Source organism: Rana temporaria, chromosome 5, assembly GCF_905171775.1.
Source record: "Rana temporaria chromosome 5, aRanTem1.1, whole genome shotgun sequence".
Classification (NCBI taxonomy): Eukaryota; Metazoa; Chordata; class Amphibia; order Anura; family Ranidae; genus Rana; species Rana temporaria.
In genome coordinates this window covers 130,962,455-130,987,004 of record NC_053493.1, presented here as the reverse complement: position 1 = coordinate 130,987,004, position 24,550 = coordinate 130,962,455, and the positions used below count along the sequence as shown (strand labels likewise).

Genomic DNA, 24,550 nt, shown 5'->3' with positions numbered 1-24,550 from the left:
GCCCTTCTCTTAACAGATTCACACAGGAAAGCCCCATTTTGAGTCCACTCAAGGGGGGTAATCCACAAAGATCCGGAGTAACTTAATTTTTCCCATTTAAGTTACACTGCCTTAAAATTTCTACCTAAGTGCCCGATCCACAAAGTACTTACCTAGAAATTTTTGGCTGTGCAACTTAAAATCCGCCGGCGATTCCCATTTAAATTAGGCGCGCTCCCGCACCGGCCGTACTGCGCATGCTTGTGACGTCATTTTCCCGACGTGCATAGCGCGAAATTACGTTACGCCAAGCTTTGTGGATTGCGACGGGTCAATAAAGTTGCGTTGGGAAAAAAAAAGATACGGCGCGAAAAAAAAATTCAAAACAAAAAAAAAATCGTGTCGCTGGACTGAAGGGTCTGTTTTTACAAGGTGTAAACAGTTTACACTTTGTAAAAGCAGCCCTAATTTTACAATTGCAAACTAAAACTTACGGAGAAGAAACGAAGCTGAAAAGCTTTGTGGATCTCCGTAAGTGCTAATTTGCATACCCGAGGCGGCATTTCGACGCAAAATGCCCCCAGCGGCGGATGCGGTACTGCATCCTAAGATCCGGCAGTGTAAGTCCCTTACACATGCCGGATCTTCTGCCTAACTATGGAAAACTGATTCTGTGGATCAGTTCCATAGTTAGAAACAGGGATACGACGGCGTAACAGCAGTTACGCCGACATATCCCTTTTGAGGATCTGGCCCAAGGTTCTGATTTTACCTGAAGCAGTAATGGAGGGGGAGTTTTTTGACCCCTGAAGCGCATTGTTTTTTTTTTTTGTGCAATGCCAAAAAATTCATTTGGGCTTTGATCTTTTGGTCTAGTGTTCCTACCTTTTATGCAGTAAGGGAAGGGTGGCATTGTGGCCACCACTGTAATGGGGGGATTCTTCCCACTTACCACTGATGTAAGTAACATTTTTCCCCACTGTTCCTTGATTTTAGCAGTTCTGAGACCTAGAAAATATTTCAAGGGTTCTTGCCTCTCCTCTTGGCTAAAAAAAAGTTTGAGAAAGGCTGGCTTCAAACTGGCGCAGAGGCCTGTATACCATGAATCGGCTGTTTGTTTATGTGGCTGGAGTGCAGGTGAATGGCCCCAAATGCAGTGTGTGTTCAGGGCCTCTCACCCCCACACTTGTCAAATTAGGAGGAGCGTCTGTGTCTGTACAGCGCTGCATACCTAAAGACTTACACAGACTGCCTGAACGCAGCACCTGGGGCACCATCCACATAAACAAACAGCCGATACATGGCTAATGACTTTATGCATGTATGAGTATATCTGCAGATATTTATGGCCCCAGACTCACTGGGGTTAGTTCAATAAAACTGGAGAGCATAAAATCTGGTGCAGCTCTACAAAGAAAACAATCAGCTTCCATTTTATTTCCCCTCAAAGCTTAAAGCGGACCTTCACCCTCCCTCGGCACTCTCCTCTTTTCCATCCTGCTCCCCCTCTGCAGCGCCGATATCTGACTTTTTTTGTTTTTGTTTACCCACATGTTTCCACCCCCCATCAAAGGCTTGGCCCGGTTATTGGCACTCCTTTCCTCATGTTGACAGCATGAGGACGGAAGAAGAGAGCCGATAAGCGGCTTCTTTAACCACTTAAGCCCCAGACCATATTGCTGGTCAATAACCAGAGCACTTTTTGCGTTTCGACACTGCGTCGCTTTAACTGACAATTGCGCGGTCTTGCGACGTGGCTCCCAAACAAAATTGCCGTCCTTTTTTTCCCACAAATAGAGCTTTATTTTGGTGGTATTTGATCACCTCTGCGGTTTTTAGAGCGACAATTTTGAAAAAAAATAATATTTTTTACTTTTTACCATAATAAATATCCCCCAAATATATATATATATAAAAAAAAAAATCTCCTCACTTTAGGCTGATACGTATTCTTCTACATATTTTTTTGTAAAAAAAAAAAATTGCAATAAGCGTTTATTGATTGGTTTGCGCAAAAGTTATAACGTTTACAAAATAGGGGATAGTTTTATGGCATTTTTTTATATATATTTTTTTTTTTTACTAGCAATGGCGGCGATTTTTTTCCGATACTGCGACATTATGGCGGACACTTTTGATACATTTTTGGGACCATTGGCATTTTTATAGCGATCAGAGCTATAAAAATGCATTGATTACTATAACAATGCCACTGCCAGGGAAGGGGTTAACACTAGGGGACAGGGAAGAGGTTAAGTATGTTCCCTGGGTGTGTTCTAACTGTAGGGGGGGCGGACTCACTAGGGGAAATGACTGATCGCTGTTCATACATTGTATGAACAGACGGTCAGGCATTTCTCCCCTGACAGGACCGAGAGCTGTGTGTTTACACACACAGCTCCCGGCCCCGCTCTGTAACGAGCGACCGCCGGGCACGAGCGCGGGAGTCAGGAGCGAGCAGGGGGCGCGCGCGCACCCCTAGTGGCCGCTTCGCGTGGTGACGTTACACTACGTGCTCTCACGCAGGGGAGCCGACCTGCCGCCGTAGAACTGTGGCGGCTAGTCGGCATGTAGTTAAAAAGGGACATTGAGCCTAGGTTCACACTGCTGCGAAATTCAAAATTTCGCGGCCGCGATTTTGCCGCGATTTCGGCCGCAATTTAATGTAAATCGCGGCCCGAAATCGCAAAAACTATGAAAACAAACTATGAAAACGTTTTTGTTTTTTTTTGTTTGTTTTTTTCAAAATTGTCGGTCTTTTTTAGTTTGTTTAGCAACAAATAAAAACCCCAGTGGTGAATAAATACTACTACAAAAAAAAAAAGCTCTATTTGTGTGGAAAAGAAAGAAAAAATTTGTTTGGTTACAGTGTTGCATGACCGCACAATTTTCATTCAAAATGTGACAGCGCTGAAAGCTGAAAATTGCCCTGGTTAGGAAGGGGGTAAAAGTACCAATGAGGCAAATGGTTAATTGAACAAGCTGAAGTTAGAAGATGATTGGCTACCATGTACAACTGCACCAGATTTTGCACTCTCCAGTTTTAGTAAATCAACCCAACTATGTCCTAATTTTTCATACTCCAAATAAATTCAGTGTACATTTTTATTTGCAGACAGCTGTGTATTTGGACCCATTGATTTCTATATTGCCGCATTAAAGTGGAGGTTCACCCAAAAACTAAATTTTTAACATTAGATTGAGGCTCATTTTGTCTAGGGGAATCGGGTGTTTTGCGTCGGCGCACAGGCGCCATATAGAGCCGCACCGACGTTCGGCTTCTTTCGGGAACGCCCAGTCCCGAAGACCATACCCGGAAGCAGCGGAGAAGATCTATCTCTAAAACGGTAAGTACTGCTTCGATTTAAAAAAAAAACACCCGATTCCCCTTCACAAAATGAGCCTCAATCCAATGTTAAAAATTGTTTTTCGGGTGAACTCCTGCTTTAAGTTGCATACAAAACTAAAAAGAATCAAAATGCTGCATTTTAAACGCCCATGAGAATAACCCCTAACATTACAGCTTTTCATGTCAGCTTCCTGGTCACTAGACAGAGGTGACAATGCTGCTTTGCTGCCTAATAAGAAAGATGGAGGGGGTGGGGTGACAGAAAACTGATCTGTTTAATTAGGACATACATGTTCCCCGTTTGGCTGTTTAATGTGGATAAAGTGTGCAAATTACAAAACTAGCTATGAAGAATTACAAATACTTTGTCAGGTAAAACAGTAAGGATTTCTGTATTTCATCAGGACATTCAACTGCTTGACTGAAATTTTACAAGTTGTGTGGATATCCGTACAAACGGCAAAAAATGTAATTACCTTTCCAGGCTATAAACATCAATAGTCAAGGAAAATGAAATTCTCCAACACATCAATTCCACAGCAACACCAGACTAATAAAACACGGCACGGCTCGTGGTTTTTAATAAAATCCAATGTAAACAATACTTTGTGAATTTATTCTTCCCTGAGAGGTTATCGCAGAGATTTACCTCAAGTCTCAGGCCTGGCTTATCTTATGCGCTTGAAGTTTTAGGAATGGATAATGCTTCTTTTGCATGCATTTATACTAATAATAATGAAAACTTGTGTGCAATCATCTAGTCTTGTGTATTTTCATAATGATTGTGTTCCCTGTTTTGCTGCAAAATTTAGCAAAAAAAAAAAAAAGCTACCAAAAAAAATATTTCCTCACCTCCTGTGCATAATTTGTACTTATAGGTAAGCCTATATGTAAGCCTTATTATTGGTACTGTAAATACCTCCTAAAATGTGTACTGCATGCGCTCTAAAGGAATGACCACCTGTGCCATAAACGGCGGCTCCCACGCGCATGCTCGGGAGTAATATCATCACGGCTCCGAACACTCACACAGCCGGAGTCTGCGAACCCAGAAGGAAGACAGATGAAGATGGAAGCCTTGAATTGGGGACAGCTCGCCACTGGAAGGGCTTCGTTCAATGGTAAGTTTCACAAAATGTTCTAGTATACAATGCATGCTAACACATTATGGCTTAAAGGGGTTGTAAAGGTAAAAAAAAATTCCCTAAATAGCTTCCTTTACCTTAGTGCAGTCCTCCTTCACTTACCTCACCCTTCGATTTTGCTTTTGAAATGTCCTTATTTCTTCTGAGAAATCCTCACTTCCTACTTTTCTGAATGTGAGGCTCCCTGGTGTGGAGAAAGCCTCTTGAGGGGGGAGGGGAGCGAGCAGGAGGGTCAGGACGCTCTCTACTTTGCAGATAGAGAAAGGAGCCGTGTATTAGTGGGCGTTCTGACACTCCTGCTTGCCCCCTCAAGAGGCTGTCTCCACACCAGGGAAAGCCTTGCATTACTGTGTGTAGTTACTGACAGAAGAACAGGAAGTGAGGATTTCTCAGAAGAAATAAGGACATTTAAAAGCAAAATGGAAGGATGAGGTAAGTGAAGGAGGACTGCATTAAGGTAAAGGAAGCTATTTAGGGAAAAAAATGTTTACCTTTACAACCCCTTTTTTTTTTTTTTTTTTAACAGAAGGCTTTACAACCCCTTTAACCTTGCAGGTTCCAGAAAGAAAAAAAAAAACAATGTTTACTACCGCTTTAATAAAACCACATGATAATGTCCATTACTGTGTATTATTATATGTTCGATTGCATTGCTATTCCAGTCTGTGATGACTGCCGAAAAAAAAAAAATCCTGACTTATCTGTATATTATACAGTACTATGAAAATATTTTAGACAGGTGTGAAAAATGGTGTAAATGTAAGAATGCTTTAAAAAATATATGTTTACAAGATGTAAAGTGAGCAAACAGAACTAACATTTTTAAATCAAATCAATATTTGGCGTGACTACCCTTTGTCTTCAAACCACCATAAATTCTTCCACTTGCAAAGTCAGCCATTTTGTTAGAGTCAGTTTTTGATTAAACTATTACGAGGCAGATCCGCTCAGCGGAGTCCGCCAGCTCAGCGGAAGATCTCTCTGTTGATCTCTGCTGAGCCGGCGGATGACAGGCAAAGGCTCACTGAGCGTGAAGGGGCTTGTCAAGCACCGCTGCTTGCTATGGAGAGATCGGACGAAAACGGACAGCATGTCCGTTTTCATCAGATCTCACCCGATCTAATCCGCCAGGACAGATGGTGACGTATCGGCATCTGTCTGATTTTAGCAGATCAGATCAGATGTCAGCGGACATGGTCACCGCTGACATCCGACGTTCCATAGACTTGCATGGAGCGCCCATTCAGGTCCGCCGAAAAAACGGACATGAATGGTTCGCCTGTGTGAAAGGGGCCTTATACCAGGCCAGGGCTAATAATCATCAATTTCATATGTAGGTTGAAACAGTCATTAACTGAAACAGAAACAGCTGTGTTGGAGGCTTAAAACTGGGTGAAGCCCAACAAAAGCCCAAAAGATGATGAAAGCCAACGTGGTCAACTCATCGACGCAGCCATATAAAACTGTCGCACAAGTGGCTCCTCGCTCAGCAGGCCCTGACCTATACAACCAGCCCACAAATCTCATCCTCTGATTTTCTCGGATGACGGGAAACATTAAAGTGCTAAAAATAACCTTTATATAAGGTGCCACCTCCACGCTATCATCGGGAACAATGTGTGCATAGCGGGAAGAGGAACATTCACACCACCAGCCACAAATACCACAATCATTAACTCTCTACTATCCTCACCATCATCATTATACAAAAAGTTACACATCTGCAACATTGTAACTAGACAAAAAACATTGAAATGCATGCGTTTGGCAACCTGCATATAGATTAATGTCTGGGAGGCACTCCTGCACCCCTAATGGAGTGGCCCCCACTGCCTACATCATGTAGTATTTCATTAAATATATTAATGATTGATTCTCCAAATAAAAATAAAAACTAGAATCTAATGTCAGCCATAGGTGGATTGAATCGCGGCTAGTTAGATCAACTTGAGAACAACCAGTATAGCCACTAGCAATAATCACTGTGTGTTCTCCCGGCTGCGGCAGGGAAAACACAATGGCTTTGCAGGAGGCCTACCCTCATCAACATTGACTGTGTTTGCGGAAAAAGAAAAATTGCACCATCTATGCCTGGCTTAACAGGATTCACTACAAGTTCCAAATATTTAAAGTGAGCCTGTATGTATGATATCCAATTATGGCTAAGTGTAACGGTTTGTACAGCTGCATAATTGCTTTGAACATATCCAATGTATGCCTCTGTATGCCTCTGTGTCCCTTGTAGCCTTAAAATGATGCCTATTTAAAGCCCAACTCCAGGATATTAGCACTTGTTCTTAGTCTCTTGGGATTCTTGCATCACATCTTCCAAGAAGCTGCAGGATCAGGGACACAGAGGTGCCGGAGGGTAGGCCCAGTACATCGAGAGTGACTTGGCTATACCCAGAAGAGGCAGCCAGCTGAAACAAAACCAGGATTGCAGCACTGGAGCCAGGCTATGTCACCCAAACCTGGATTCGCTGTGGGAAAACACTGGATTCGCTGTGCGGGTGAGGATGTATTTTCAAGAAATTTGTTACCTTTGTACCAAACATAACTGGGAGCATCCTAATCCAATATACTGAAAAACCTATATTGCAAACACAAAGCCAAGAAGTGCTGGAAAAACAATCCCAGGAAGTCCATACTCATATAATGCTGCAATGAAGTATTAAGGGCATTCACAGGATAGATTCACGCATATCATGGTATGTAACTACTTCATCAGAAGCTGTACGCTAGACAAGAGAGCATAAGCCAAAATGGGAAAGGTCGCTGGTTGTGATTGACGGGTTGTTCTGCTAACCCCAGTGACCAGGAGACCCTAGAATAGTGATGGCAAATCTTGGCACCCCAGATGTTTTGGAACTACATTTTCCATGACGCTCAACTACACTCCAGAGTGCATGAGCATCATTGAAAATTGAACATCTGGTGTGCCAAGGTTCACCATCACTGCCCTAGAGCGTGGTAGCTACAGAGGTATTCATCAATTTTTACAAATGAGGATCAGACCCAAGGTGGGACAAAGTTCATTTAAATTATTAACAGCAAAAGGTATTTAAAGGTACTTGCTTTAAAGCAAGTATGCCATAGAGAGAGCAATGTTGTAAGGTATAAAGTGCAGACACCTACCCTGCCATTATGCCAAGCCATTCTGACAGTTCCAGATGTCAAAACTTGCCTGCTCCCTCCTGCTTATGCCTATTGGCCTATGACTATGATGGGCTACCACGATGACCAAAGGAATGTGGGGGTGGGGGCAGAATGGTCTGGCATTCTTGTATAACGGTGGGGACTTGGAAGCTGCCACAGAGTGGCACAGCCCTACCCAGTTAGACGCAACAATGCCTGCTGCCATTAACACTGAATAGAAAGTACCATGTTGATAAATCATGATGTAATAGTGCGGAGCTCCAACCTACCAGTATGAAATGGTTGCTAAACTTGCATTATGATTGCTGCAGGCGAATTCTGCTACTACTCCAAACATACTGGGAAGATGGGATAGACAAACCAATTTTGTACCATGGCATTGCCACTTTCCAAATTTTCTGATAGTATAAAAGAATGAATACCCCCCTTTTTATTGGCTATGGACTAGAATGCATATATCATACCCAAGGGTGCTGCTAGTTTGGTCCAGCCGAGGATCTCCAGAAAATGCATCTTTCCAAAAAGGATGGCGAAATAATTCAGTCCATGTAATCCTGCAAAACAACATATGTAGTTTGCTCTTTTTAAATTGAATTTTTATAATTATCAACAAAATTCCATTAACAGAGCATATACAATAATATGATAGAAAAAGATATTCCATTAACAGAACATGTACAACAGTATAGTAGAAAAAGGCGTAATCATTCAGGAAAGTAACTTTTATAAATGTAAATGAAAATAGATAACCTAGCGGATTGTAGGATACGATTATGTAACATGAAGTGTCATAATCATAGCTTCATGGCAGCTATTTGACAAGTAATTGCGAAATTAGGTTGATTGAAATAATGTAATATATGTCATCTATGAAGAGAAAAACAACATATGTATGTTAAGATGCATCCATGAATTCTTTTTAAAGCTGAATTCCAGGCAGATATCAAAGTAACAAAACAGATAAGTGGGCATAAAAAAAAATGTTTTAAATGCAGTTACCTGGCTAAGGCCTTTTGCTCACAGATGTGATAATTTACTGATATTTTTACTCAGGATCTTGTTAAAAGCAAGACCGCTCATAAAGACCGCACATAAATGTGCATTAAATTATTTTCAACTTCTTTCAATTAACAGCATCATAATATGAGTGTGAATACACACACACACACACACACATATACATGCGTAAAGTAGAACATTTTACATTTGAATGCTTTATTTATTTTTTACGCCTCTGTACTCATGGGTGTATTATTGATCTTTGCACACCTATGTGCGTTGTTCCATAGACCATAATGCACCTGTGTTCAGATCAGTAAAAAATGTGACATTATTTAATCCTATGTGCAAGTGGACAAGGTCTTTTTAAGTCTCAAGAACTGAGTGGCACAATGTGCAAGCGCTGGCAGCCAGTCAAGCTCCACTGCAAAGCACAGTGCTGTCAGTTTAACATAGTAAACATATCTACAGGGGGAGAAAGAAGGGGATGCCTCATATTTAGGCTTTTGCTCCTTCCTAGTCCAATCAGAAGACTGGATATGTATCAGAACTTGGCTATCCTGTTTAGCAGCATTTCCTGTATAAGAATACTGGCTGAAGAGAATTAAGAATATTTTCTGAAGTTGGAATACTATTAAAATTACATGTTTTAGCTGTGTATATTATGTGCTTGTCTTGAATTAAGCTTCAATTATGCTGAAGAACCTAATTAAGTGTGCAGAAAACTACGTAATTCCATAAAGCACAACAGCAGCCAAGGTAAAAATAATGGAATTTTCTGCCCTTGGAAACACTCAAGTTTTCCATTCTGGTTCATACTTTTGCATACTGCTACTAGATAAGAGCCAATTATTTCCATAAAGGAAGAAATAGTTTCACTCGCTAATTATGTATTAAGTGTATGGCATTATCATGCACTTATTCCGGGTTTATGATTTTTTTTTTTTAATGCACACATGAGTATATATACACACACACACTCACACTCAGTCTACGCTCTATTTCATCCCAAAGGTGTTCTATCAGGTTGAGGTCAGGGCTCTGTGCAGGCCAGTCAAGTTCCTCCACCCCAAACTCACTAATCCATGTCTTTATGGACCTTGCTTTGTGCACTGGTCCAACTCATTGGGCGGAGGGGGGATTATGCTGTGGGGATGTTTTTCAGGAGTTGGGTTGGCCCCTTAGTTCCAGTGAAGGGAAGTTTTAAGGCGTCAGCATGCCAAGACATTTTAGGCAATTTCATGTTCCCAACTTTGTGGGAACAGTTTGGTGATGGCCCCTTCCTTTTCCAACATGACTGCGCACCAATTCACAAAGCAAGGTCCATAAAAGGCACGGATGGGCGAGTTTCGGGTGGAGGAACCTGACTGGCCGTGTTTTTGTCAACAGCAAAAAAAAAAAAAAAGGAGCTGTACTCAAAACACAAAAACGTTATAAAATATATTTTTTTAACAGCCACAAAGGAAATGTACTGACTTTGTGTGCACCAAATGCCTTTGCGAGCCCAGATATTAACTTGTAAAAGTAGCAGCGATGTAATCATTGTGCTGTATCTATCCTACGCAAATAGGAGAGCTGTGGGAGGGACGCAATAGCTACATACACTACAGGCTGCCTGCAGAAAACTACAAGAGGGGGCGGATAAAAGACCAGTGACTGTACACAAAAAAAGAGCAGCAGTGACCGGTCTGTAGAACGGAGGCAAAGTGCACAGATCTGGAAGAAATACACAAAGAACACCAAGATTCAGGTAAGAATGCCCATGGCTTTTGCATGTAGACAATGGGGGTTATTTACGAAAGGAAAATACACTTTGCACTACAAGTGCAAACTACAAGTGCAAAGTGCACTTAAAATTGCACTGAAAGTGCACTTAGAAGTGCAGTCGCTGTAAATCTGAGAAGTCGATCTGAAATGAGGGGAAGCTCTGCTGATTTTATTATCCAATCATGTGCAAGCTAAAATGCGTTTTTTTTTTTTTCCCTGTATGTCCCCCTCGGATCTACAGTTGCTGCACTTCCAAGTGCACTTTGCACTTGTAGTGCAAAGTGGATTTGCCTTTTGTAAATAACCCCCAATATGTATGTTTGTTTTTCCTGGATTTCAGCTTTAAACTTCTTCCACACAACTTAGCTGGTAAAACCTTGTGAAAGCAATTCCTTCTAGTCTGGTATCTAAGTGTCAATCTGTTGTAAAACATGAATACATGAGCTTGAGGATTTAGACAACAAACCTTACTGCAGCTAATTCTATTTGTTTATCTTATTAGAGTTGCATGCTTATTGGATTGAATCATTTGTTTCTATTAATTTCACTGGCTTAATATCCTTTTATAGACTTGAAATTATATCTGGTCAGATGACATTATTATTTATTATTGTGTTTTTAGTAAACCGCAAATCTGCATTCTGTCTCTAAGCCCGGGTTCACATTGCTACGGGTTCGAAAAACAGGCACAACACGGTAATGCAGTCCGACTTCGGGGGCGATATGACAGACATCTGTTCTGGTTCATGCAGAGAGGTCTATACAAATCGCCCTCCGAAGTCGCCAAAATTAGTACAATAACTACTTTTGGGAATCGGTGTGGGGCTGCCTCGGTTTGGATGGTGCCATTATTGACGGCAATAGCCATCGATATGGCATGCGATTTGACACGTAAAATCGCATGCCAAATTGAACCAATGTGAACCTAGGCTAAATTCTACAAATGAAAATGTAAAGAGAAACTGAAATTTACCCTAAAAAAAGCAGGCAGAGGACAAAGGTCTGCCTGTGGTCTTCCTGTAGGTGATTTTTCCCCCTCTTACTGATTTATAATGCTTTGCTCTGTACTATGTTTGTGAGTGGAAACTGTCATTTTGGTATAGGCAGGAACTGCCTCCTTATATCAGAGCCTCCAACAAGAAAAACAATGAGCAGCAACACAGTAGTGACAACACTAAAATCTCACTCCAAATCTCTAAAAAGGTAAGTGCACTTATAAAAAAAATAAAACTAAATGCAAATCTTTTTGCAGGTAAAAAATAAATAAAATGTGCATTTATTTTACTTGGAGCTTGGAAAGCATTGCACCCATGATCTGCAGGTCGCGGGTGCCATGCAACACTACTTCAAACTTCTCAGTGTATCTGTCTGCTTGTACCTCATATGGGCACACAGATACACACTGACAGGAAGAATGAATGAACTAGCAGAGCGCTCAACAGCACTGTGGTGGTAAATTGATACTACAAGCCTTGCCAAGACTTGTAGGTTCCCATTCACAGAGGACTGAATGAATGACGTGGCCGTGCAGGCGGAGTCAATAACAGCCACATCTTTCTCAAATAGTGACAGTGGGCACCCAGAGAAGATGCCCGCTCGCTGTCACTGGGGGTGGGGGGTGAGGGAGGCTGCAGCTGCTGAAACATGTTACATGTTCCACCATAAATACAGGTGGAACATGTAACATGTTCCAAAAGGTAACCTTCTCCTTTAAAACTAGAAGTCAGAGGCAGCAGTGCCTTGGGTATCACTGCAGATTTACAGCTATAAGGCTGCAAGCACAAGAATGTCTAGGCACACTCACAGACCTGGCAGTGCAATGCTATTATGCAGAAGTCATTCAAGAGAAAAAAAAAATTGCAGGGTACATCTAATGCCTTGTACACACGATCGGATTTCCGATGAAAAAAGTCAGGCGGAATTTTTTCATCGGATATTCTGACCGTGTGTGGGCCCTATCGAACTTTTTTCGTCTGAGTTTAGAAATAGAACATGTTTTATCCCTATCGTAAATTCCGATCGTCTGTGTGGAACTCCGACGGAGAAAAAAAACACGCATGCTCAGAATCAAGTCGACGCATGCTCGGAAGCATCTCGGCTCGTCGTAGTGTTTTACATCACCGCGTTTTGGACAGTCAGAATTTGGTCTGACAGTGTGTATGTAAGACAGTTTAAACGGAATTCCGACAGAAAATTCCATCTGATTTTATCCCATCGGAAATTCCGATCCTGTGTACAGGGCATTAGGCACAATTAAAATTTCTAGATGTTGCCATTAGAAGCAGAATACATTAAAGCAGAACTAAGGTCCCACATGAAATGTCCCTTCTGAAATGAGCGACGCCATCCTGTATCACCAATTGAAGCTGGGTAGAAGATGCAGGCGAGATGCTGCCCGCCAGACACAATGGGGGAGATGATTTTTGCTGAGCTGCAATGCAAAGCATAACGACTGCGACATGTGTGCACCTTCATCTGCTGCCATTTGCTAACTGAACCAAGTTTTTACTTTTAGTTTGGATCTTGTTCTAGATGCATTTTCGAATTTGTTTGGTTTGTTTTCATTTTACATGTATTTATTGTCATATGAACACCATGGGCCTTGGGAAACCACTGGCAGACATCATTCATCCAGCTATTTTGTTCAGGTCTCCTTACCTTTTTAATGGGTCCTTCTGTAGCAAACCGTTAAGTAATGACAGAAACTCAGAAGATGGCTTGGTAGATGACATGCCTGGTAAGAAAAAAAGAACATTAGAATGCCATTTCATTTATTATTACATTGGAGTTTAAATTGTGCTTGAATTACTTAAAAATCGAAGATCGGTATAAAGTGTATGTAAACCCGAAATCTACTTTATCTTTAGTGTGTTTGGCATTATGTCTTTCTGTAGCTGCAGTTTTTTTAACCACTTAAAGTGGAGGTTCACCCGGAAATGACAATTTTTAAGATTAGATTCATGCTCGTTTTGTTAAGGGGAATCGGGTAGTTTTTTTTAAATCGAAGCCGTACTTACCGTTTTAGAGATACATCTTCTCCACCGCTTCCGGAAGCGGCGGAGAAGATCGCTCTAAAACGGTAAGTACTGCTTCGTAAAAAAACTACCCGATTCCCCTTGACAAAATGAGCATGAATCTAATCTTACATTTTTTTTTTAGGGTGAACTCCCGCTTTAACCAAGACCAGACACGTTTACCCCCTTCCAATCCAGGCCAAATTTTCTGCTTTCAAAGCTATCACACTTTGAGTGACAATTACTTAATTATGCAATTACCCCAAAAAAACACTTTACCCCCAAAAAAAATTATCTTTTTTTTTTTTTTTTTTAGCTTTCTTTTGGTGCCATTTAATCACCACTGGGGTTTTTTTTTTTGCTAAATAAATGAAAAAGTACCACACAACACCTATTCTTAGTTTTGTTTTGAAATGTTACAAATAAATTAGCTTTCTTTATAAAATTAGGGCAAAATGTATTCCGCTAAGTTTTTTTGTAAAAATAACAGAACAATCTATATTATATATATATTTGAAAATTAATCAGTCCTGATGAACTGACTGCTTATCGCATTTCTTGAGACCATAAAATGCAGGGACAGTACAAATACCCCCAGGCGGAGAGCAGAGCAGAGTCTATATTAACTGTTGCACTACAGGTCTGCAGTGCTGTTTAACAGTGTTGTTTGCTTAAGTTCCTGTCTGCAGTGTGCTACGATTACCTTTCTGTGTACCGTTTTTGGCTCGTCCCTGACTTCTCCTGTTTGCCTGTGGCCTTGACCTTTTGCCTGTCCCTCGGGTTACCCTTGTCTGCCTGTTGCCCCGACCTCGGCTTACCCATCACTACCGTTTGTCCTGCTTGCTGCTTCCCCTCTCTCTCTGCGGAGCATGACCTAGGGGATCCCAGGGGTCGCGACCTGGATCCAGCTGCGGCGAAGGCCATCCTCACCACTAGAGGCTCTGGTGAACACAAATCTGGGTCTTAGACTCCGCGCCCTGGGCGATCTTGGGTTCACGCTTCCTCTCTGAAAGCAGCAGTCGGCTATAGGGTTCACTACCCTGTGGTGCATTCCTGACCCCAACGGGGTGCACTTGTCACCTGGCCACAGGTGACCTGACACAGACAAGACATGCAGCAAAATTTGAACATTTTCACGTCCGATACACTGGGTGCTTCAGAAGACTCGTCAAGAAAGGTGTTTAAAAACATCAATTACACTGTTAACATAATTTACAGCTATGATCATCTACTGCAGGGGTCTCAAAGTACCGGCCCGTAGATCGAGGTGCATGAAGAGTGGCGCAGGAAGCGTCTGTCATAAGTTCACTTGTCTCTCATGTCACACTGCTACTCCCCGGTGGCCCCTCCTCTCTTCTCGTCCATCCCCATTTGCTTGTGACATCATCTGAGATGGACGAGAAGAGAGGGGGGGCTGCCGAGGAGTAGCAGCGTGACATGAGAGACAAGTGAACTTATGACAGACGCTTCCTGCGCTACTCTGCCTTTGTAGAAAACAACAAGTAAATGCTGACCTGTGCCCTGATGTTCTCTCATGTGCCCTGATGTGCTCTTATGTGCCCTGATGTGCCCTGATGTGCCCCCATGTGCCCTGATGTGCTCCCATGTGCCCTGATGTGCTCCCATGTGCCCTGATGTGCTCCCATGTGCCCTGATGTGCTCCCATGTGCCCCAATTGTGCCCTCATGTGCTCTCATGTGCCCTGATGTGCTCTCATGTGCCCTGATTGTGCCCCAATGTGCCATGTGCCCTCATGTACCCCATGTACCCTCATGTGTCTCATGTACCCTGATGTGCTGGGCTCTGTACATCAGGGTACCCTGTGCCCTGTCCTGATGTGCTGTGCCCCATGTGCCCTCATGTGCCCCATGTTCCCTGATTGTGCCCTGATGTGCCCCATGTGCCCTGATTGTGCCCTGGTGTGCTCGTATGTGCCCTGATATGCCCCATGTGCTCTGATGTGGCCCATGTACCCTGATGTGCCATGGGGCACATGAGAGCACATCAGGGCACAACCAGGGAACATGGGGCACATCAGGGCACACGGGGCACAGCACATCAGGACAGGGCACATGGCACATCAGGTTACAGGACATGGCACATCACATCAGGACAGGGCACATGGCACAACAGGGCACATGAAACAGCACATCAGGGTACAAAGCCCAGCACATCAGGGCACATCAGGGCACATGAAACAGCACATCAGGGTACAAAGCCCAGCACATCAGGGTACATGGGGTACCCTGATGTGCTGGGCTTTGTACCCTGATGTGCTGTTTCATGTGCCCTGTACCCCGATGTGCCATGTGCCATGTCCTGTGCCCTGGTGTGCTCGTATGTGCCCCATGTGCCCTGATATGCCCCATGTGCTCTGATTGTGCCCCATGTACCCTGATGTGGCCCATGTACCCTGATGTGCCATGTGCCCCATGTACCCTGATGTGCTGGGCTTTGTACCCTGATGTGCTGTTTCATGTGCCCTGTACCCTGATGTGCCATGTGCCCTGTCCTGATGTGCTGTGCCCTGATGTGCCATGTCCTGCACTGTGCCATGTGCCCTGTCCTGATATGCCCTGCCCTAATGTGCCGTGCACACTGATGTGGCCTGTTGTGCTGTACCCCTATGTGCTGTGCCCTGTACCCTGATGTGCTGGGCTTTGTACACTGATGTGCTGGGCTTTGTACCCTGATGTGCGCTGTGCACTCATGTGTGCTGTGCCCTGATGTGCTGTACCCTGATGGTGAGTGGTCAGTGTGTAGTGTAGTGGTCAGGGTTAATAATGCGTTCGCTGACACCAGTACTGTTTTTGAAGTTTGAAAGTTTGCATGCGGCCCCCCATGGGATATGGAAACTTGTCTTGTGGCCCTCAGGTAATTTGAGTTTGAGACCCCTGATCTACTGTATTACGTGGCACATTCAAATGTACTGTATTTATTGGCGTATAACACTCACTTTTTTACATTGAAAATAGAGTGTAAACTGTGCCTGCATGAATACAGTATTAATATATAGAGAAAAATCTGACAAATTTTATTTAAATACAGGCCCATAGATTGACATCTAAATACCTGTACATGCTTCTCCAAAGAAATTTAAAATATTACCTTCTTTATTCCTTAGTTTACAGCTTCTCTGCTCCTACTCAGAGCAGCTGTAAAGCTCAGGCAGAGATCATATGACACTGCACCCCGTTTAGTGACCTCTCCAGGAGGAGGGGGAATATTGATTAAAGGGCTCCCACCCAGTTTCCCGACCCCATTTACTCCATCTTTTTATTTGTTGCTAGGATGCAAGTGGCCCCTGATGCCTAAAATCTTTGGTTACTAGAATGCAGGCAGCCCTGCTGGTTAATGTCCTTGGCTGTTAGAATAGAATGCAGGTTTCCTTCAGAAAGCCAGGTTTGTTCAGCCTTTCTTGGCTATAAAGCTCTTTCTGAAGGAGTCACTGATTGGTTTAATCAGAAACTGGTGGCATGATTTATGGGCTAGGTCCAGCTTCGTGGCCTGCATCCTTACCAATTAAGTGTGCTTTTAAAGAAACACTGTCATTTTATTATTTGGGGTAAGATGACAATGACTCCCCTCAGTTCCAACCTACAGCTCTGTTCTAACGAACATGGTTTTCGGGTGCTGAACTGGCTAAATCACCAGGTCCAAACTCTGGGGGGGGGGGGGGGGGGCGGTGATTGTGATGTCATACCCTCTGCTAAACTCAAAAACCACTTAGGTGGACTCTTGTAACTGGATGGCACCAAGCTCAAAGGTTAGGGAAATCCATGCTTTAGGAAGAAAAGGAAACCAAAATCATAGATACCAAAAAAAAATAAGTAAAATAAACTAAATCAGAAAGGTCCAAGAACCAGAATTAATCTACTTAAAGTTAAAGCAGTACTCTGACAGGTATGCTTATAAGGAGCAAGCCCCATTACGATCAACAATAGATGTCTTCACAATAAAAGCTATCATAACAAATATAGTAATTTTATCAGTAGTACTTTACCCTGAGGTGGGGGGAAGTCTTTATTCACAATCATCTCTGTCAATTCTGAGAAACTTTCTGAGAAAAATGGGGGTTGCCCTGTCAAAATAGAAACAAACGTTGACATGTTAACTGAAGTCTGACTGCTTTCAAGTTCACCTTTTATTTAACTGTAGTGCTATTGTTCTCGGTTTAGACTTTACAGACTGGTAAACCTTCACATACAATAATTCTGATTTCTGCAATGAACTAAAAAAAATGAGGGTTACATCACAAATAAAATGCTTAAAAGTTAATTAGCGCTTACCAGTAAACATTTCATATAACACACATCCCAATGACCAAAGATCACTAGAAATTGAGAAATCTGCTCCTCTGATTACTTCTGGGGCAGCATAAACTGGTGATCCTGAAAAAATGTTTCACAAAAACATATCTTCAGTATATAATTCAATATATAAATAAATAAAAACGAACACATACTGAAAATGTTAACATCTCAAATTACAAATTGCATCTGGAAAAAATTCAATTGTAAAAAAGGTAGATATGTTTTCTAGGTTAAAGCAGAACTCCTATACAAAGCTCTGGACATGTTTTAAAGTTTTGCATAGAATGGAGAAAGGTCGGATACTATCATGCTTTTGATTGCTCCATGGCCCCACTTGGGCTATTTACCTCCTTTCGTTTTACCAGGAAGGGAAGTGACGGGACGCAGAAGCAATAAAAGTATGACAGCTTTTATAGTCTATCCAAAACGAAAAAAAATAAAAATAAATTAAATTAAAATTTTACACCAATTTATCAAAATACTGCCAACATTTCTGAGTAATCCACTAGGGCAAGTCCAATTTTATAAGATAATCCATCGGAGTGACTCCATGTGAAAAAACAGTGCTAGCTGCTTTGATAAAACACAAACAACTAATCCTAAAGTGCACTGTGCATGCGGATAAATTTAAATATAATATAATTCAAGAAATATAAATAAAATACAATTCATGTGAAAAATCAGTCCAAAAAAAATTGAAATTTCTCTGCAAACTAAAATAGCGAAATCCACTAAAAATAAGTCCTCTCAGGTGTAAAGACGTCCTAGTAATGATAAACCGTAGTGGCTGATGTACAGCAAAAACAGCAAATAGCAAAGTTTCCGATAAAATGCCATGCCAGAAAAATTTCCTAGACTCCGGACTTAGTTGACCAAATTTGCCATATGGCAACTGGAGTAAAATCAGGTTTAGTGGTCTCCGTAACCGTAGTAGGAAAGAGAACTATCCAGTCCCCACGTCCCTCCTAATGATGTCTCGATCCTGCAGATCCGACACTGGGGACCCCATCTCCCCTTGGGACAGGGACCCCACCTCCCCTAAGGGAAGGAACCCCATCTCCAGACCATGCTGGCTGGCAGGGCTGGCGTCAACCACCCTTGGGTGCCAGGATGGGGGCAGTAAAATCCGAATGCCCAGCAACATGCTCGCTCAGGGTGAACTGGCTTTGTTTTAGTGAAGCACCTTAAAGGGAGGTAAACCTGTACTGTTATTATTAGTATGTTGGGGTTATTATTATCTTATTAGCAGGTGAATGCGACCCTCCATGCATTCACATACATTGAATCCGGCCCTTGGAAAAAGGTTTCTGACCTCTGTTCTAGTGCATTGGTCTCCTACCAGCAGCCATTGGGCCAGGTGTGGTCCTTTGCTTGCCTTCATCCAGCCCTTGGGGCCCTATGCCTCCTACTGACACCGAGGCACTATTCCTTCCACTGACATTAACAGTTTGGCATAATTTTTCCCACTGATACCAATAATGGGGCACTATTTCTTCCAGTGATATAAAAATTATGGAACATTATTCCTGCCACTGACATCAACTGTGGACTATAATTCCTCCTACTGATTTAAAATGATTGAACACTAAATCTTCCCACAGATACCAACACTGGGGCACTATTTCTACTACTGACACCAACAATATGGCACTATTCCTCCCACTGACAACAAAAATGGGGAAATATTCCTCCTACTACTGACGGGGCACTATTCCTCCCTCTGATACCAACGATGGGACACTATTCCTCCTCCTGATACCGATGATGAGGCACTATTCCTCCCACTACTGCCAATGTGTTCTCCTTACTGACCATAGGTGCCATGTAATCTTTTTACTCCCACTGCTCACCAAGCTGAGATATTGCTTACTCCCACTGATGCTGGGGCATTTTCTACCCCCATTGGCCACAGTCTGGCCCCCCTAAAGTCTAAAGGACAGTAAAATAGCCCTTTGTTTAGAAAGTTTGGGGACCCCTGCTCTAGTGTTCTAGGCATTAGAACAATTCAAATGACCTTTTATATGGTTTCTCAGGTTACGTCGTGGTGTAGTCTCTCCTGTATCTCCTGAATTCTCAGCTGATCCTACCAAGGCAAACAATTCTTCTAGGTTTTCTCCTTCAGCTTTCGAAAAGCTAAAGTTTGTTAACTTTAAAGTGCCCGGTCCATCAAGAAGAATCTATAAAAAAAAGTGGAACATATTGGAGAAATCAAACGTTCTGTGCATCAAAACATTACCGAAATGTCTGTTTAAATCCAGCCAAAACCTTTAATTTAATTTTGCATAATGTGCGGAAGGTTTAGAACCTCAGTTTAGTTTTTATTGCAGTCCAGTGTCCATTCTGAGGAAATTTCACATCACTTCCTCCCAGCAAGTATTGGGAAATGGGTACAGAAATAGTAATAACATCAAATATTTTGGTACAGTGAAATGTTAGAACCTTGCTTAAGTTGTTATTGCTTTGTGCGCTTTCCTGTGCTGGGACCCACTTACCTCTAATTTATTGACCATGTGTGACAGGAAATGTTAAGATATCTCTTCAATAGAGTCACAGACAGCAATACACACAAGAGATTCTAACCCTTCCTCACTCTATTGAAAGGAGTACTAAAGTCACATTTAATATAGAATATATATTAATAATGAGCATTAATCACCAACACAAAATGTTGTATTAGTATTGCTGAAACATTTATTTTTTTACTTTGAAAATATATGCATATTATCAGTCCATCCCTATAGCTGTGTTTTTGTCTTTGCATTACAGCCAGTAGGGGGGTGATAAATAAACTTCTTGTTGATTGCAAAAGTAAAACAACATATCCCTGGGCGACCTTTAGATGTGCATGTTCCTGGGATGGACCCTTAGCTACATACAGTATACTTAGCTGTGTTACTGCAGTGAGATGGAAATCAAGTCAGGCTAAAACACTGCTCAGCCATTCACAGGAGGCTTTGTATTTTTTTAATGAATACAAAGCCTCCTCTGACTGGCTGATTTGAGGATTGTGACGTCATCCGTCCACCCCTTCTCCACAGCCAGAGGAGGCCTTGTATTCACTCAGTAAATACACAGCTTCCTGTTTAAGGCTGAGCACTGCTCAACCTGACTCAATTCTGTAGGATAGGAAGTTCCTGTCTCACTGCCAAAACATGGTACAGTATACCATATGTAGCTGAGGCTACAAACGGTTAATGCAGCACTAAAAAACGCTGCATTTCTTAGTCAAGGAAATTGTTTGTTTGGCCCAAGCAGGTCCAGATAAACTATTTAAAAAGTTCACTAAAGCATGGAGTTAGGCTTTAATACTACTTTAGGACAAAAAAAATAAAAACCTTTCAAACATTAATAAAAAATGTTTCCTTTTAGTCAAAACAGTTTCCAAGAGAGCTATGGAAGATGTGTGTAACAGTATTAGTGAACCCTGTTGTGTTTTGCCAATGGTACTCTCCTGGGATTACTTAGACTTCTGTTCCCATGCACAGCACCAATTCTAGATAGCTATCTTCCAGCTGCTGCCTCAGTGATACAAGGCTATCAGATTGCTGTTTGCTGGCCAACAACAAAGACAATTGTAGACAATCCTATCAATATGCATGTCGGTGCAAGCAATGCCTCAAATGTAGGAAGCCTAAATATCAGTCAAGAAAAAAAGAGAATTTAACTATTTATTACAAATGGAGTTCCCAGGAAACACATGTTTAAACCCCATAAACACCATTTAGTACACCGACATACTGTGTAACATGGTGTAATTACATAATACATTAGAGTGCTGTAAAAACTACCGTATATACTCGAGTATAAGCCGACTAGAATATAAGCCGAGGCACCTAATTTTACCACAAAAACATGGGAAAACGTATTGACTCGAGCATAAGCCTAGGGTGTCCATCTACATGCCTCACCGTGCCTCACTGTGTCCATGTGCATGCCTCACTGTGCCCATGCCTCACTGTGCCTCAAGTACGGTACATTAATCGGCGTTATCTCCTGGCGCTGTGCTCATCTTCAGTCTCATTATCTCCCAGCGCTGCGAGACATTCAGTGTAGGCTGTGTAGTGTAACCAAGCGCCGCCTCCTCCTCTTCCGTGACGGAACACTGACTTGGTTTTCCAGCAGTGAGTCAGCCTATCACGGAGGAGGAGGCGGCGCTTGGTTACACTACACAGCTTACACTGAATGTATCACAGTGTCGGGAGATAATGAGATTAAAGATGGGCACAGCGCCGGGAGATAATAAGACTGAAGCTGGGCACAGCGCCGGGAGATAATAAGACTGAAGCTGGGCACAGCGCCGGGAGATAATAAGACTGAAGATGGGCACAGCGCTGGGAGATACAAGACTGAAGATGTATCACAGTGCCGGGGGATTAAGCTTCAGATGGGTACAGTGCCGGGAGAGACTCGAGTATAAGCAGAGGGGAGAATTTTCAGCACAAAAAAAGTGCTGAAAAACTCGGCTTACTCTCGAGTCTATACAATTATGTAATAAAAAATTAATTTAAAATAACATCCTGCTTGTTTTACCATTAGTGTTATTTAGGCCGCACACAAGCAGAAAAAAAAAAAAAAAAAAAAAAAAAAACTGCTTTTATTGGCATTTTTTTTTCTATGCCTCTGAAAGCAGTTCTATTTTAGCGAATGTGCTTGTCCACATTATGGTACTTACATTCATGTTTTAGAGCAGCATTTAGGGGCATTAAATGATGCCCCAAATTTGCTTTTGGGTGCGCGTAAATGCATTCTACTGGCTAGCCAATAGAATGAATTTACGTGCCTACGCTTCTAAATGCAATAACCTGTAAATGCACATAAAAGTGCGTAATTTTGCGCCAAAACAAGCATTTTTTTACACTGAAAAGATCCAACATACTTTGAAGTATTTTAATATGTCTGTGTGCACGAGGCCTTAAATACTATCATAAACTTTGTGAATGTCACACAATAATTCAATCCCCAAGGTAACATAAATGTTAAGACCTGCAGTGGTTATGGTACTGCGGCCTTCTTTCCGTCCCTCAATCGCCAAGCATAAGTGATTATCGCTACCATATGAGGTATAGGGATAGTGGAGATGAATACAGTTTCCAGGATGATTCTTCCCAATGGTTAGAATATTCCCCCAAACATGAGCCAAGACTTCATGAAGGGTGTACCAGGCATAGAACCTCTTTATTGAGAAGGCAGGCTCTTATATACACCAAAAAGAATACTTGCAGTAATGAGATGGACAATGACACACTCCACCAACAACATCATACAGTGGGTACTAACGAGCCTCCAATACACCTAATTTAGGAGACAGACATTCTGTCTCTGAGATAATCTACATGAGTTAATTACTAATCATTTAGGTGACAAAAGATAAGCTCTTCTCACCTGCAACACAATACACATTTATCATCAATCAAAATTCACACAATACAGTGTCAATTAGCATCACACCATGAAAGGTTCCTGAGAGTCAGACTACGGTTCATTTACATGACAGTAGCAGACGACATTACCACATCAAGCTTTTATAGTACACCTGCCCTCTCTCTGCCTGGGAGATATTGAGATCAGTTAAGGAATAAACCGATTATCTCCAGGCAGGGAGCACACAATTTTCCCAAAAGTTGGAACACCCCTTTCCACACAAGGTATCCCTACCATTACATATCTCCTGATAGCCCCGATCTGGGGGACCAACATATCCAAATTTCACCCAGATCGGTCCAGGGGTTCTTAAAAACCTATGAGAAAATACTGAATAAAGTCTATTTTCTTCACAATAAACTTGCAGGGAAGCATCCCTGAAATGCCCAATAGAGAAAACTGTAAGGAAAAAAAAAATGTGGAAAGTGCCAGAACATAAAGTTCTGAACAACTCAAATGAACATGAGCTGTAAGGTATGGGCCCAAGGTGGGTGGGGATGAGAGGAAAGGTGGTAGACAAGGAGGCATGGCAAAAATGGTTGGCAAAGTGTTAAGAAAGCGGGCCAGAGTGGCAAGAAAGGGGGTGCTGTCAAGCGGTGAGAAAGTTAGAGAAGAACAGTGAGGGGACAGGTGGGTGGTGAGAAGGTGGGTCAGAGTGGTAAGAACCAGCATGTAGCAGAGTGGTATTGGAGGGGGGGGGGGGTAGAGGTGATAAACTGAAGTTGCTTACCTCTTTATAGGTCCTGTGCATGCCTGCTACTTTAAAGTACAGACCAATATTAAAGGGGTGGAGAAAGCCTCTTGAGGGGGGAGGGGGGAGGGGGGAGGAGGCGAGCAGGAGGGTCATATTGTTTAACATCACAATATGAAGGCGAGATCCTGTGGTAATAGCAGTACAGGTTGGTCATGTGTTTGGTAGGGGGTTTGAAATGGTACTAGGAGAACTTTCGGGTGCTATAGTGTGGGGTCTGCATAGTGGCGAGTGTGGGAGCTACTAAAGGGTAAGAGGGGTGGCTGCAGAGTGGTAAGGGGGCCAGGGAGGAATGGCGGGTGGGCATTCGGCAGAATGGTGGTAGTACTAATCAGAAAAAGTTATCCTCTGCATAGATCCTGTGCTTGGTCTGTACTGCCACTACCTTGCACGTGCTGGACCTTGCAGCCAAATTGTGATGTCGGAATAATGACAGGGAGGTCACACACATGCAGGGTAGTGGCAGTACAGACTTGTCACTATTGAGCATGCGCAGGACAATATGGAGGCGAGATCTCACACAAGCTCGATAATGCCAGTACAGAGTGTTGATCACCACGCATGCATAGGATCTCACTGACATATTGATGGAAGCATTGCAAAGTACAAGAGGATTGGGGAGACAACATGCTCATAACACTGAGGGGGTTATTTAC

The 24,550-nt window shown here is 42.5% G+C and overlaps 1 protein-coding gene across 1 annotated transcript in view; it reads right to left on the bottom strand.

Annotated features, from left to right (window-relative positions):
• Positions 1 to 24,550, bottom strand: part of ULK4 (unc-51 like kinase 4) — a 798,383-nt gene that overhangs the window by 756,460 nt on the left and 17,373 nt on the right. Inside the window, exons 5-9 of the mRNA XM_040353131.1 lie at positions 19,737 to 19,899; positions 17,699 to 17,800; positions 17,413 to 17,490; positions 13,054 to 13,129; positions 8,094 to 8,183 (exon numbers count right to left, since the gene is read on the bottom strand). Coding sequence (XP_040209065.1) covers positions 8,094 to 8,183; positions 13,054 to 13,129; positions 17,413 to 17,490; positions 17,699 to 17,800; positions 19,737 to 19,899 — 509 coding nt within the window. The remainder of the gene's footprint in view (positions 1 to 8,093; positions 8,184 to 13,053; positions 13,130 to 17,412; positions 17,491 to 17,698; positions 17,801 to 19,736; positions 19,900 to 24,550) is intronic.